The 15,024-nt window shown below is 50.3% G+C and overlaps 2 protein-coding genes across 4 annotated transcripts in view; one reads left to right on the top strand and one right to left on the bottom strand.

Moving 5' to 3' along the window:
• Positions 1 to 13,909, bottom strand: part of Pkn1 (protein kinase N1) — a 29,134-nt gene extending 15,225 nt beyond the window's left edge. Inside the window, exons 1-5 of one of the 3 annotated variants that reach the window (XM_060392388.1) lie at positions 13,776 to 13,907; positions 12,797 to 12,861; positions 7,424 to 7,724; positions 3,924 to 4,075; positions 3,260 to 3,404 (exon numbers count right to left, since the gene is read on the bottom strand). In XM_060392388.1, the coding sequence (XP_060248371.1) occupies positions 3,260 to 3,404; positions 3,924 to 4,075; positions 7,424 to 7,724; positions 12,797 to 12,853 (655 nt within the window). In that variant the 5' untranslated portion in view covers positions 12,854 to 12,861; positions 13,776 to 13,907. Of the gene's footprint in view, positions 1 to 3,259; positions 3,405 to 3,923; positions 4,076 to 7,423; positions 7,725 to 8,663; positions 8,766 to 12,796; positions 12,862 to 13,775 lie in introns of those variants that run through there. The other 2 variants (XM_021632257.2, XM_021632256.2) reach the window with 2 other exon arrangements.
• On the top strand, positions 12,581 to 14,756 carry LOC132656858 (uncharacterized). Its single transcript, XM_060392390.1, has 2 exons — positions 12,581 to 13,057; positions 13,328 to 14,756. Exon 2 carries the CDS (start codon positions 13,509 to 13,511, stop codon positions 14,133 to 14,135), a length of 627 nt encoding a protein of 208 aa, XP_060248373.1. The 5' UTR covers positions 12,581 to 13,057; positions 13,328 to 13,508; the 3' UTR covers positions 14,136 to 14,756.
• Positions 14,757 to 15,024: the final 268 nt, after the last annotated feature.

Genomic DNA, 15,024 nt, shown 5'->3' with positions numbered 1-15,024 from the left:
CATCTGTAGAAAGGACACACAGGCATATTGTCAACCTAGGCTTAGGGACAGACACATTGTAACAGTCCCTTGTCATTCTCAGGGAGGACCACAGCACAAAGGCAGCACTGCAATCTACAAGGGCAGATACTATCTACACTCAGGGACATCACCCAGACATTTTCTTACCAAGGAAATGTCATTAAGACCTAATTCAGACTCTCATATGACTCTGGCATCCTTCATGTCCTACTGAACTTCCACCAACAGGGATATAGTAAGAACCTGAGTGTGTGAGCCCTGTACCAGTTTACTTGTGGGGATGGTATTGGAGACGGGGCTTCTGGGTTAGACGAGGTCATGAGGGATCACCCTTAGAGGAACAGCAGAGCTAGCCATGTGACTCACCCACTGGTAAATCAACTGCTGAGTGCAGGAGGACCCAGTCCATCCCTAGCACCAAACAAACAAAAAGCAGCAAGGACAAATCAGAACAAACGTAAAGCTGCGTGTGGTGGCGCACACCTACAGTTCTAGCACTTTAGAAGCTGGAACTAGGTAGTGAGTCCCAGGCCAGCCTGGGGGACAAGACACCAAAAAGAAAAAAGAAAAAGAAAGCAAAGGGGCAGGAAAGATAAAGGAGGCTGCCACCAAGACGGAATCTGATTCCCAGAACCCACATGGTAGAGAGAAATGACTCCCAAAAGTTGTCGTCTGGCCTCACTCATGCCAATACATACATAAAAGTAAATAAATAGGAAAAAAATGAAACAAAAAAAATGTTGGTCATAATAGCACATGCCTATAATTGAAGCATCTGGGAGACTGAGGCAGGAGAATTACCAAAAGTTCAAGGTCAGTGACCAGGACAGATGACCAGCTCTTGGCATCGGAGATGGGTGTTTTGTTTTGTCTCACGTGTTGCCCTGGCTGGCCTGGAACTCACAAAGATCTGCCTGTCTCTCCTCTGCATGCTGTGACTGCAGGCCACCACCAATGTGCCAAGCACTGTGGTGGTTAGTTTTAAAAGTCAACTTGCCACAACCTCGTTATCTGGGGAAGGAGTCTCAAGGAGGACTGTCTGGATAAGGATGGCCTGTGGGGCTGTGGGATGGTACTGACTGCTGGGAGTGCCCACGCACTGTGTGTAGTATCATTCCTGGTGCGGGGAGCCTGGATCATACAAGAGTGAAGAGAACTGAGCGCCAGCACGCATGCGTTCATTCACTGGGCTCTTCTCTTGGCTGTGGCTGGGATGTTACAAGCCCCTCCAGCTTCCTGCTGCCCAAACTTCCCTAAACGATGGGCTTCGTTAAATTGCTTTTGTCGGATATTTTTTATTGTTTTTTTCCATTTTATTCTTATGTTGTATATGTATGCCTGTGCACCATGAGCATACAGTGCCCACATTAGCCAGAAAAAATGTATTAAATCCTCTGGTGTTGGAGTTACAGACTGAGAGCCATCATGTGGATTCTGGGAACTGAACCTGCGTCCTCTCAAAGAGCAGTCAGAACTCTAACCACTAAGCCATCTCCAGGCCCTCATAATGTGTGTGTGTGTGTGTGTGTGTGTGTGTGTGTGTTGTGTGTTAGATTTAAAAACAAATCAAGGAAGACGCCTGACATTAGCTTTGGGCTACACACATAAGTGCACACGGAAAAGTAATATGCAACCACACTGGGAACACCTACAGCTTTGGACATCTGAGAGCAGTGTGACAGGGAAACAACATGATGCAGACTCCTGTGTCCCATTTCCATAAGGAGTTGGGCAGAAGATATACTCAGCTTTGTGGCCTTTTTGAGACAGGATCATACTATGTAGTTGAAGCTGACTCATGGCTCAAAATTCCTCCTGCCTCAACCTCCAGCATACTGGGCTGTGTCACTATGCCTGGCTCACTAAGGCTCAGTCACCCCTGCTCAGCTCTGTGAATGTGGTAAAAGCAAACATGAAAAAATAGTTCTACCCGTGTACCAGTACAGTTTTATCTACAAAGATACCCAGACTGGTATTGCAAGCCTACGACTCCAAACATTCGTAAGGCGAAGGCAGGAGGACTGAAAGTTCAAGTCTGGCTTAAGCTACAGAGAGAAACCTTTTCTTAAAATAAAAGATAAAAATAAAAATAAAAAGGTAAAGTGGGGAATGCTGGCACACTCATCCTAGCACTTTGGAGGCAGAGGCTGGAGGATCGCTGTGAGTTAGAGGCAGCCTGCTCTACAGAGTTCAAGGCCAGCCAGGGCTAAATAATGAGGCCCTGTCTCAAAACACAAAAACAGGATGGACATAGTAATACACACTTTTTTTTTTTTTTGTAATACGCACTTTTAATTCAAGCATTCAGGAGGCAGAGACAGGAGGAGCTCTGTGTGAGTTAGAGGTCAGCCTGGTCTACATAGTAAGTTCCTGCACAGCCAGGGCTATTGTAGAAAGACCCTTTTTCAAAATTAAAGTAAATGGGCTAGAGAGATGGCTCATTGGTTAAGAACACTGTCTGCTCTTCCAAAGGACCCAGGTTCAACTCCCAGCAACCACATGGCAGCTCACAACTATCTGTAACTCCAGTTCCAGGTGATCTGACACACTCACACCACTGCACATAAAATAAAGAAATTATATTAAAAAAAAAAAAACTAAAGTAAAAAAAACCAAGGGATGGGGCTAAACAGACTGATTGTGGAGAAAGCTTGTTGTTCTTCCAGAGGCCCCAAATTTGGTTACCCAGGCCCACACTGAATGACTCACAACCACCTGTAACTCTAGCTCCAGAGATCTGATGCCTTCTTCTGGCCTCTCCAGCACCTACACACGTATTCACATATGTATACACATGCAAATAAATCTTTAAAACAACTCTAAAAACCAGGGCTAGCACATGGCTGAGTGCCTACACAGTGCCTACACAGAACCTCCAGCAAAGGTTGGGGACATGACTCAGTAATACAACACAGGCCTAGTATATAGGAGCCCCTGGGTTCCATCCTAAGAGCAACAAAAGAGAGGGAGGGAAGGAAGAAGGGAAGGGAGAGGAGGAAGGAAGAAGAAACAAACAAACCAGCAGGTACAATTGGTCTGAGGGTGGCAACTGGCAACCACTGTCCTAGCCCAACCTTTAATGGACAAAAGGAAATCAGCCAGAGATAGGCAGGGCTAGGCTCCATTCACAGTGAGGTTAATTCTGGCTTCCTTGCACTCCACAGCAAAGCTTTATAGGTTGAAGGTTGACTCCCAGAAGGCCGAATGCAGGCAGGCAATGTGCAGGTGAAGGTCTTACCTGGGACCTCATCAGTAGCTGCCTGGCTCTCCAGCTGGCCAGCCTGTAGTGCCTGCAGCGCGCGGCGAAGCTGCATGCGGATGATGTCAATCTTGGTCTTACTATCCTGCAGCATCTGCTGGGCTGTCAACAGCAGCTTCCGGTCCTGCAGAGAGACATGTAAGGTGACAGGAAGCCTGAGGAACTCAAGCCTGACCACTGACCCTGCTATCCATTGGGTAAGACAGAGCATTTGTGCACGCACACATGCATACAAGGACACATATTCCACTGTCCTGGGGCCATTGTGGTAGCATAGAGAATCCACGGGCTTCAGTTCTAGCTCTGCTACACAACAGCTGAGCTCTGTGACCTCAATCATGCTCTCCTACTTCTCTGGGCCTCAACTCCCTCATCTTCAAAGTCTGGACCACACTGGACTAAGGACCATCTTCAAAGTCTGGACCACACGGGACCATAGCCCAGCCTGGACCAGCTGGAGCTACAACCTCCTCAGTTCTCAGATCACCTGTGAGCAGGCGTCTGCAGGGCACAGACAAGTGGCTGTATTCTGCAATGATATAAGAGGCCTAGAGCAGGCCAACCAAGAGACAGGAAGCAGACTAGCAGTTATTAACTGGGACACAGCCTCCTGTCCAGTGTTCTTTTTAGAACACTGTCTCACCTTGGTGCTGCCATTGCTGTAGGTCTGGATCATGTTTTCTGCCCCCTGCTTGACTTTCAGCTCAATGGCCAGCTGCTTCTCCAGGCCAGCCACTCTGTTCAGGTTGGTGGATGAGCAGATAGGGCTGCCCTCTGTGAGAGACTGGGGAGCATCTGAGGAAAGAGAATCACATAGTTGCCATTTCAGTGTACCCAGGAGACTTTGCCCCACCCAGTGGGAAGCCCTCAGCCCAGCCTAGTGCTGGGGGACAGTGTACAGGCAGAAGACATCTGGCTCTCAGTGACAGAGTGGGCCTCAGCATGAAGGAAGTTGGGTCAGTGCCAGGTATGCAGGGCTTCAGGGTTAGCTGGGATAAATGCCTGCATCTTCCTAAGGGTGTGTAAGCCCACTGGTGTGAGTGTGATTGTATCCATAAGCCACAGGGGGTAGCAGGAGTGTAGTTCCCTAGATGTAGGTGTAACAGGTGTGTATGTGTGAGCTCACATCACTGCTTCTGATGGTTCAGCTCAGTTCTGATCTCTAGGGGCCTCTGGGGTGCTGTTTTGAGGCTTGGCTGTTGTCATGATCACAGGTGAGGTTTGTATATCAAGAGTCCTATGGGGGGCTCGCTGCAGAAGGGGCTTATGAGATTCATGGTGAACTCCACCCACGTGTTGTTGGGGTAGTATTGGACCCCAATGGCTGACAGTCATATGGAGAGGCTCTGGAGCTGAGCCCACTGACTGTATGTAAAGTCTGCTGTGGCTGGGACAATGGCGGGACACCTCTGGGGTTGGCGTGACCAGGTAGACAAGCTCTGGTGTCGTTGTTGGTCAGTGTGTCTCTCTAGGTGCTGTCAGGACTGTGCTGCAGTCTTTGGAGTTATGTCATCATGTTTGCTGTCTTGCTGAGGTGGCATAACTGTGTACTTCTCTAGTCGTGTGTGACAGTATGAACTCTCTGGTATCCTCTACGCTTTCTGTGACCATGAACATCTTACCTACAAGATGAAGGAGCTGTGACCTTGTTTTATTGCTACATAAACACACATAAAACTAATGAACTCTGCCAATGATAAATTATACTGTGGGTTTTCTTTTCATGTGTGAGTGCACATGGAAGCCAGAGGGGCAGCGGGTAAAGTCCTCAATTGCTCTCCACTTTTTTTTTTAATTTATCTTTTTATTTTGAGATAAGGTTTCTCAGGGAGCCTGGAGCTCTGGTTTGACGAGTATGACTGAGCCGGGACCCTTATAGTCTACCTCCCAAGCGGTAGGATTACCAATACATTCGGCTTGACTTGGGTACTTGGTGCACAAAGCCCAACATTTACACAGACCTGGCACAGCAAACACTGTCCTGGCTAAGTCAGCTCCTCTGCATGTGGGGTTTTCACTTTTAATACAATAAAACAAAAATTGTTTTTGTTTTTATTTTTCAATACAGGGTCTCTCTCTGTAGACCTGGCTGTCCTGGAACTCACTCTGTAGATCAGACTGGCCTTGAACTCACAGAAATCTACCTGCCTCTGTCTCCCAAGTGCTGCTGGGATTAAAGACATGTACCACCACCAGCCAGCCCTAAAAATTTTAATTTAATTCTGTCTTGAGGAAGGAACTCAAGAGCCTTCCACATGTGGAATGAGCTCTGTACCATTGGGCCTCACCCCAGCACTCTTCTCATTTCTGCTTTCTCTCTTTCTCTCTTTCTTCCTTCTTGTTGTTTTTGTTTGTTTGTTTTTTGGGGGGTGGTTCCAGACAGGGTTTTTCTGTGTAGCCTTGGCTGTCCTAGACTTGCTTTGTAGATCAGGCTGACCTCAAACTCACAGGTATCCTCCTGCCTCCCTGGCTTCTTCTCATTTTCTTTATATGTTTTTGAGATAATATGTCATTAAGTTGCCCAGGCAAGGCTTGGTCGCCCTTTAGTCTCCTAAGTAGCACAGATTACAGACCTGTGCCCCCAAATCTGGTAACGGTCATTTTTATATTTTTAAAAATTTTTAAATTTTGGCTGGGCAGTGGTGGCACACACCTTTAATCCCAGCACTTGAGAGGCAGAGGCAGGTAGATCTCAGTTTGAGGCCAGCCTGGGCTACAGAACAAGTTCCAGGACAGTCAGCACTACACAGAGACCCTGTATCAAAATTAAATTATATTAAATGTGCAAAAGTCTCAGGCTGGAGATGTGGCTCCACTGGAAGAGTGTTGACCTTGCATGCACAAAGAACTGGGTTCCATTCCCAGCACCACATAAACTGAATGTAGTTTTACAGGCCTGTAATTCCAGCCCTTTGGTTCTCAGGAGATAGAGGAAGGAGAATCAGGAGGCTAAGGCTAGCCTAGGTTACAGGAAATTCTGTCTCAAACTGCATACACCTTTAATCCCCATACCTGGGAGGCAGAGACAGGGGGATCTCTATGAGTTTGAGTCTAGCCTAGTCTACACAGTAAATCTGAGAACAGCCAGAACTACATAGTAAGTGAAAATTTACTATGTCAAAAACAAAACAAAAACAAAAACAGGGCTTGAAAAATGGCTCAGAGGTTAAGAGCACTAGCTGTTCTTCCAGAGGACCTGAGTTCAATTCCCAGCAACCACATGGTGGCTCCCAACCACCTATAATGAGATCTGGTATGCAGGTGCACATGCAGGAGGAACACTGCACACATAATAAATAAATAAATAAATAAATAAATAAATAAATAAATAAATCTTAAAAAAAAAAAAAGAAAGAAATGAAGGGGGTGGGGGGCTGGGACTACAGTTCAGAGAGCGCTTGCTGCTCTTGTGGAGGACCAGGGCAGATTCATCAGGTGACTCCAGTTCCAGGGGCTCCAATGCCATCTTCTGGTCTTCTCAGGCATCTGACATGTGATGCACATGCAGACATTTAGGCACACACACATACACATACGGAGGCTTTTTTTGGAAGGGGGCAGTGTTTAAAACAGGGTTTCTCTATGTAGCTCTAGCTGTAGGGGAACTCTGTAGACCAGACTGTCCTTGAACTCAGACATCCACTTGTCTCTGCCTCCCCAGTTTTTTGTTTTTGCTTTCTGAAAAAAAGCTTCACTTTACGAGGTAGCCCTGACTGTCCTCAACTCACAGAGATCTACCTGCCTCTGTTCATTTACATACACATATATAAAACAAAGCAAAGAACAACAACAGAAAGATAGCCTCCAAGTGCTGTTTTACTGTTATGATTGTAGAGAGCTTTGAGAGTAATGAGTGTGCAATATTTGGGTGTTAGTGTGACTATGAGTTTCTGGGTTCTCGTGTTACTCAGATGTATGTTGTCTGGGAATAGCTGTAGCTGTGTCCTTAGGTACCTGGTGACAGTGCATGGGTCTCTGGATGCTGGTTTGTGTATCCTGGATCTGTGAATAGGTGTGAATATGTGTTTACCTCAGTGTTAGTGGCCCTGTGCCTCCCGTCCACAGTGTGTGTCAACAGTGTCCTGACGGCATCAACTCCGGAAGGTCAGTGGACCCCTGCCTGCCCCCAAGCTTTCTGCTCACCACTCCCCGCTGTAGGGTCAGGCAGCACCACGTGCGCATGCAGCTCCTGCAGCTGCTGGTGCAGCAGGTCAAGGCGACGAGCAGAGCCCCGCAGCAGCAGCTCCACGGGAGCCAGGCTGCGGCCCAGGTCGGTAGTGGCTCGCCTCAGGTTCTCAGCACCCTCCTTCAGCTTCAGCTCCTTCCGGATCTCCCGCTTCAGCCGTTCTCGTTCTAACTCCAGCTGCTGCTGCACCCCGGGGGCTGCCAGGTCTGCCCCAGCCAGACCCAGCTGCTCCAGCAGCGACCAGCTGCGAGGCTCACTCTGCAGGGGGATAAACCAGACACACAAGGTCAGAGGCTGGTGGACAGGTGGCCTCACCAGGGCAGAGCTCACCTGACTCACCACCACCCTGCTCCATCCACCCTAGAATTCCAAGGGCAAGGGCCTGTTCCTCCTCCCTGACCCTCAGAAATGGGGCATCTGGGCCAGACAGAAGTTCAGGGAGTAAAAAGCTCTTGCTTGCCAAGCCTGGTGACCTGAGTTCACCCACCAGGAATCTACATAGTGGAAGGAGACAATCAGCTCATAAAAATTATCCTCTGACCTCCACCACACCCACGTACACACACAAATAAATAAATTGGAGCCTTGTATTGCTCTTGCAGAAGAACTGAATTCCAGATCCAGGTCCCGATGCCTCTAGCCTCTCTAGGCCCTGGTGTGCATATGTACATAACCCCACAGACACATATGCATAATAATAATATCAATCAATAAATAGGAGGTCAAAGAACAGGCCAAGAATAGTCCTTCCCTGTTTGCATGGACCAGGGTCACCACAAGTGTGCCCTATCTCCCTTAATTTGTTGCCTATGCAATGGGATTTTGGCGGAAGACTCCAGCAGATCCTTCTTCTCCTCTAGTTTCCTGCTCTCCTAATCAGGAGGTCCCCAGGGCAGGCTACTTGTTTCTTTTGCCATCTCCAAAACCAGGAGGGCCTTAGAGACATATCCTCACTTCATCTGCATTCCCAAACTGGAAGGTCCCAAGGGCTGGTCCTGCCTCGCAGAGCTCATCTCTTCCCACATCTCCCGAGCCTGAGAGTGACACGGCACCCAGATTTCACCCTGGCGAACTCTGTCACTAGTGCGCCACCTCTTCCTATCCTTAGTCTCCAACTGAGAGGTACCCAGAGCAGAATCTCTAGTTTCTGCCCCATGGGGTCTCCTCCTACCCATCCCCTGGAGATTCCAGCCTCACCTCCAGCTTCAGATGCAAAGGGGGATCAGCTGCCATCTGGGTCCTAGGGTTTGTCTGAGGACCACGCCCTCTTCCTGAACCTCAGCCCTGCCAGGGCCTCTAGACTGCCACTTCCTCTTTCCTGCCAGTTCCCAGCATCCTCTGTGTCAGGCCATCTCTAGGGCATGGGTTTTTTTCTGTTTTGTTTTTTGGTGTAGTGTTTTACTTGGAGGGGGAGTGTGTTTTGGTTTTTCCTTTGAGACAGGGTCTCTCTACGTAGCCCTGGCAGTCCTGGAATTCACTATGGAGATCAGCTTGGAACTCACGGAGCTCTACCTTCTTCTGCCTCCCAGGTGCTGGGATAAAGGAGTGTGCCATGTAAGAGGTTCTTCACACATCACCCCCTAAATGGCTATGCCCACTTCTCTGGAGGCAAGCCAGGGACAGACAGTCCTCATCCCTGACCTGAGAGGGCATCCTGGGCATATACTCCCACAGTATGTATTTGGCAGGCAGGATCTCATGTGATACACAGTATGTGTGTGGACCACAGGCTCATAGTGTGGTCACATTCCCAGCTTTGCAGGGCTGAGATTTGCATACAGGCTCATATATATGTATATCCTTGCCACCGCTGGCTTCAGTTGTGAACTTGACAGACCTGTAAAGAGGGAACTTCAGCTGAGGAATTGCCTCTGACAGATAGGCCTGTGGGCATGTCTATGGGGTGTTTTCACGATTGCTAATGGATGTAGGCAGGCCCAGCCCTCTGTGGGCAGTGCATCCCTGGGCAGGTAGGCCTAGACTGTATAAGAAAAGGAGCTGAGCAAGCTAGAGGAAGTGAGCAATGTCCCTCTGTGGTTTTGCTTTAAGCGCCTGTCTTGAGCTCCAACTGACTTCACTGCATGAGGGACTATAATTTATAAAGGCAAATAAACCCTTTCTTTCCTAAGTTGCTTTGGTCAGTCTTTTATCACAGCAACAGAAAGCAAACTAAAGTAATCCCTGGCTCAGGAGTGTATGGGTAGAACATGGGTTCACATGTGCAGCTTCTAGCTCTGCAGGTCTGCACCTTGCTCACTGAGTGCACGGAACACTGAGTCACATGTACGTGCACTTCTCTACCTGCAGGTGTGTGCCTGGAACTCAGGCTCGGGTTTGCACAGAGGAGTCTCACACATACTGCACTCCCTCCCGTATCAGCGTGGGGGTGAAACACAGCCTCAAAAGCATGCACACTCCCGTGCCTGCCTGCACAGATTCTCATAAACAAGCAACAGTGAGCACTAGCTGAGCTCCTCTGGAAGCACTCAGATGCATCCCCCTGCCAAGGGGCCACAGTCTACAAACTCATGCACATGTATATACTCACACCTCTCACCTCTTTTTTTTGTTGTTGTTGTTTTGTTTTTTATTTTATTTTTTGAGGTTCAGGGCTTGCACATGCTCACACTTTTTTTTTTTTTTTTTTTTTTTTTTTTTTTTAGTTGCGCCGCTCATGCTCCAACAGCAGCCTTGAGGTCCCTCAGGCCCTCAGCCCTGCTACTGCCTGTCCATGTCGATACGGAGAGACCCTTCCACTTGTCCCTTGTCTCCAACTTCAACTTCCCCTTAAGGATCAGAACAGCCAGTTCTGTAGGGTGTGTGTATATGTATGTACTTCCTGTAGACAGGCAGCACCAACTTCCTGCTTCCTCCTACCCAGAAGTCCACCATGGCTGACCAAGCTTGAAGGCCTAAGAAGCCCACCTGGCCTAGTAGTAGCTCCCTGAATTTAACACCAGTGGTAGCAGTTTCAAAGCCATACATATCAAGGTCAAGGTACATATGAGAACATTCTATTTCCCACTGAATTTCACTGTGAACCTAAAACTCCTCTAAAAAAACAAACCATATTTTAAAGTAGTAGTAGTGGTGTTGAAGAGATGGTTCATCAATTAAGGGCTCACACTTTCTTCCAGAGGACCGAGGTCCTAGTACCATGACAGATGACTCCTGGTGCCTGTAACTTCAGTTCCAGGTGGATCTGATGTCTCTGGCTTCTGTGGGCAGATACTACCCAACATACATAATTGAAAACAACAAAGCACAGAAAAGCAGTAGTAATGATAACTACAGCCACAGGCGGAGGGTGAAGTTTGGTAGCATGTACAAGCTCTGCACCTCAAAACTAACAATAACAGCAGCTACAACAGCTATTACTCATCTAGGTCCATGGTACAGGGACTATCTGTTTTGTTTGGCTCCAGATTGTTTTATGTCTGGGTCTTGTGTAACCCAAGGTGGCTTTGAACTCTATACATAGCTAAGGCTAGCCTGACCCTCCTGCTTCCACCTTACCGGTGCTAGGATTGTGACTCATGCCTTTGTGCACCTAGCATAGCATGATGTGGGTGCTATAGATGGAGACATAGACCAATAGATATGAAACCATCTTCAAAACGAAGAAATTGAGGCCTAGCAAGGCCTGTTGCCATGACTTTAATCAGAAAATTCAGGCCAGCTGAAGCTACACAGTGTGACCATGTCTCAAAAAAACCAAACCAAACCAAACAAGGAAAGAAGGAAGAAAGAAAGGAAGGAAGGAAGGAAGGAAGGAAGGAAGGAAAGAACTAGCTGAGGCCCCTTGCTCCTAGGTCCCACAAGCAGCAAGAAACAGGGCCAAGATTCACACTGGCTGGGAGGAGTTCCATGTCCGTCACACTGAGCCGCTGTGATGAGCAATGTTCTAGCCATCACAGTGAGCAATGTTCTAGCCTCTTAAGCCCTCCTGCAGGGTGGATAAAGACTGCAGGCCGAAAGCACAGATCTGTGACCCTGTCATCTCTTCCCTGTATATCTGTATCTGAATAGTAGCCACTGAGGAGGGAAACTGAGGCTCAGAGAGGCTATAGCAGCGGCTCTCAGTGAAGGCGAGTTTTCTCCTCTCCTCTAGAAATATATGTCATTGTCTGCAGCCATTCTTGGTTGTCATCACAACCAAGGTATATAGGGGACATCTGTCAAGTGTCAATATCCTGACAGCTCCCACCACCAAATGATCCAGTCCCAGACGACAGTGCTGGGATCTTGGGAAGGGACATGGGCACACAGCTTGGACTGGCAAGCTCCATATTCACAAGTAAAAATGCCACAGAAGCCATTGGAGCACTGGCTGACGCTCCACCTCTCTCCCTATAACCACTACCGCAACTCTCCCACCCCTTGTCCCCCCCCCCCCCCACAGTTTCTCTGAGTAACCCTGGTTGTCCTCAAACTCTGAGATCTGCCTGCCTCTGCCTCCTGAGTTCTGGAATTAAAGGCAACCACCAGGCCCTCATAACCATTCTTAACCCCATCCCCTTCTCCAAAACAGAAATAAGACTCAGAAAGGTAAAGGCATTTGACCCAAGAACTCATCAGGGTTTAATCCATTGGGATTCAAACCCAGCCTCACTGAACAACACTGGCATGACCAGGCCCCACCCAATGTCTCCCACCACTGCTCCCAACCCCCCAGCCCCCAGCAGGCAAAGCAGGTACACAGCCAGGAGCAGGGCCAGCTCAAGCACACAGGCAAAGAGGAAAAGTGAAGGCCCTTGGCCCCACCTCTAGCAGAGAAGGGCTGAGAACATGAAAAGCATGCAGGGAGGGAGGCAGGTGCTCCTGGGTCCTCCCTCCTAGCCTGGGTGATTCACTTTTGCCCAGGGACAAAGAATCACTTGAGGGAGGGCAGCAGGGCCAACGCCTGGCCTGGTCTTGAAGAATTAGAACGTCAGCTTCTCCCCCTGCCATCCCAGAACTGGATGGCAAACACCAGACAAGAGCTCTCACCTTGGGGAAACTCTCTTGGCAGAGAGGCTAGGAACCCCAAACCCCACATCCTGAGATTTCAATGCCTGGGGCGTTTCCAGTATCTAGACAGGACATCCGTTCGCCAGACACAGAACAGACAGGCATGGAGGGAGCAGGACAGGGCCGCGAGTCCAAGCAGGAATGAACACAAGGGAGAAGACCAGAAGGAGACCGAGATGTGGGTCCAGTTCTGGGATCACAGCCTCCATATGCGTCCTGCATGGGACATACCAAGCACACGCATGCACTGGGAGCACCCTACACAGCCCTCTGTGGGCCTGAGGGGAGCCGGCACCGGTGCAGCAGCCTGGAGGTCTGACCTTGTGGGATCGGCAGCACCAGATACGCCCAGCTCCTCGGCAAGGCCGGCAGGCCATCAGCAGGACTGGGGAAGAGGGGTCAGGACGGTATAGGGGAGACACGGGGGCAGGTGTAGAAGGAGATGAGAACCAGTTACACAGGACAATGGACTGCACAGTGAAGAACTAATGGAGCCACAAAGATACACCGATCTCGGATTTGGGGTCACTGAATTAGAGGGTGGGAAGCCAGTCACCCCGACTCCTATTCCTCTTGGGAAGGTGAGTTCAGAAATGCCAACAGGTCACACAGGGAAGGCCATGCGACTGGCAGATGCCAGTCACAGGTGTCTGTTCCGGAAGGGGGGGGCGCAGTAACCCAGCCCTGTCACCTTCCAGACATAAAATCCTTCCTGCTTGTGTGACAGGAGAAGCCCCACCTGGGCTCCATCTTTCAGCCTGAAGGGTGGCTATGGGGGCGGGGGGGGGCGGCGCGGAAGGAGGAACCCAGGCTCTGGCCTAATGAAGTGACTTGGGCACTTCCTCCAACAGGTGCCCATCTTGGTGGCGTCAAGACCATCGTAAAGACGTCTGCTGGCGGGGGTGGCCCGGGATTTGTTGTGCGGGGGGAGGGGCATGGGCCGGGCACTCCTCCGGTTCGGGGCAGGCAGAGTGCCAGGCACCTGCTCCAGGTGAAGCGGCACCTGCCAGAAACCGAACGCCGAGGACTCGGATGGCTAGGGCGTGGGGACCAGAGGCACCGGGACCGGACGCTGGCAGTGGGGGCCTCCCGCTGCTCCTGCTGACTCTCGGGGAGGCCCGGAGGAGGGGGTGCGGCGGTAGAATCGCGAACGGCACCCCTTCCTCCGAGCAGGTTGCGCCTCCACCTGCTACCAGGGCCTGCGCGGGCTCCCGATGGGGACCTCATCCCAGGCTCTACCGGTGCCCCGGGGTCCTCCGCGCCGTCCGGCCACCCCGCGGGTGCGGACAAGTCGCCTACCTGCACAGCGTCGCCGGCCATGTCCTCCGGCCACCCTCCAGGGGTCCCAGCGCCGAGGGAGGGCTTGTGAGCGCGCGAGCGGGCGGGCGCGGCGGGAGGCGCGGCGCCCAGACCCTCCCTGGCGCGCTGCGCGCTCCGGCCTTGCTCGCGTTCCGCCCGGCCTGGCCAGGCCTCCGCCGAGCTGCGCCCTCGGGCCCCGGCGGCTGCAGGACGGATCACGTGAGCGCTGAGGTCCGCGCCTGGGGAGGAGGCGGGGCGGGGGCGGGGCGGGGCTCCCGGCGGCCCCCGGGGCTTGCAGCGTGGAGTGGGGTCCCTATGCTCCGCGGAGCTTGTGCTCCTCGCAGCGTGCAGGAACTCTGAGCAAGCCTAAGCCTCCACGAGCTGCACGAGGCCTTGTCCCCAACCCCCGCCCTGGACCCCAAAGAAAGCAAAAGTCACTATCAGTCTCCCTACCGCCCAGACGCACAGACCTACTTCCCATTTACCCAAAGGCAAGCGCTGGGAGAACTTGACTTCAAATCCCAGTGCCCCAGGACTTGGGAGACCACCGCACCCCTCAGGGCAAGCATATCCGTAAAACTTAATGAGGAAGAGCAAGCCAAAAGTAGAGAACTCAGTGCACAATAAGCACCAGCAGCTGTCACTTTTATCTCGTTTTGAAGACTTTTGATTTATGTGTATTAGAAATAAGTTCAGGGTGGCAGAGAGAGAGCCCACCATTCTAACGGAAATGTCTGAATGAGGCAATCTTTACTGGACAGTGTGCTGGGGAAAAAAAAAACAAACACAAGGAGACAGGAAGTGTATTTGGCTTTTATTCTTAACTCAGGTGACCTCACAATCTTATTCAATTGGCTAGTCTGAAAAAAATTGATGCAGAGGAAATGGAGGAGGAAGGGGAAAGGGATCACTGCTTCAAGCCATCAAATTCCTAGAACTGGATGGGAAGGATTTATACATCTCTGTAAGTCTTATAAGGTAGGGGACATAAAGATTTTAATTACTCTCCAAACCACAAGTTCTATAGTATTTGCTTGATTTCGTACTTGTGTATATATGTTTCTGTGCCTGGGTTATGCATATATCTATGTGCAGGTGCTTCTGGAGGTCAGAAGATGACAGGGATCCCCTAGAACAAAATTATAAATGGTTTGTGAGCTGCCCCACCTGGGTGCTGGGGGGGGGCGGACTTGGGTTTTCTAAAAGAGCAGTATTGCCCCTAAACTCTGACCACCTCTCCAACCACTAT

Source organism: Meriones unguiculatus, chromosome 10 (assembly GCF_030254825.1).
Source record: "Meriones unguiculatus strain TT.TT164.6M chromosome 10, Bangor_MerUng_6.1, whole genome shotgun sequence".
Taxonomy (NCBI): domain Eukaryota; kingdom Metazoa; phylum Chordata; class Mammalia; order Rodentia; family Muridae; genus Meriones; species Meriones unguiculatus.
The sequence above is the reverse complement of the archived record's forward strand: the minus strand, read 5'-3'. Positions and strand labels throughout refer to the sequence as shown.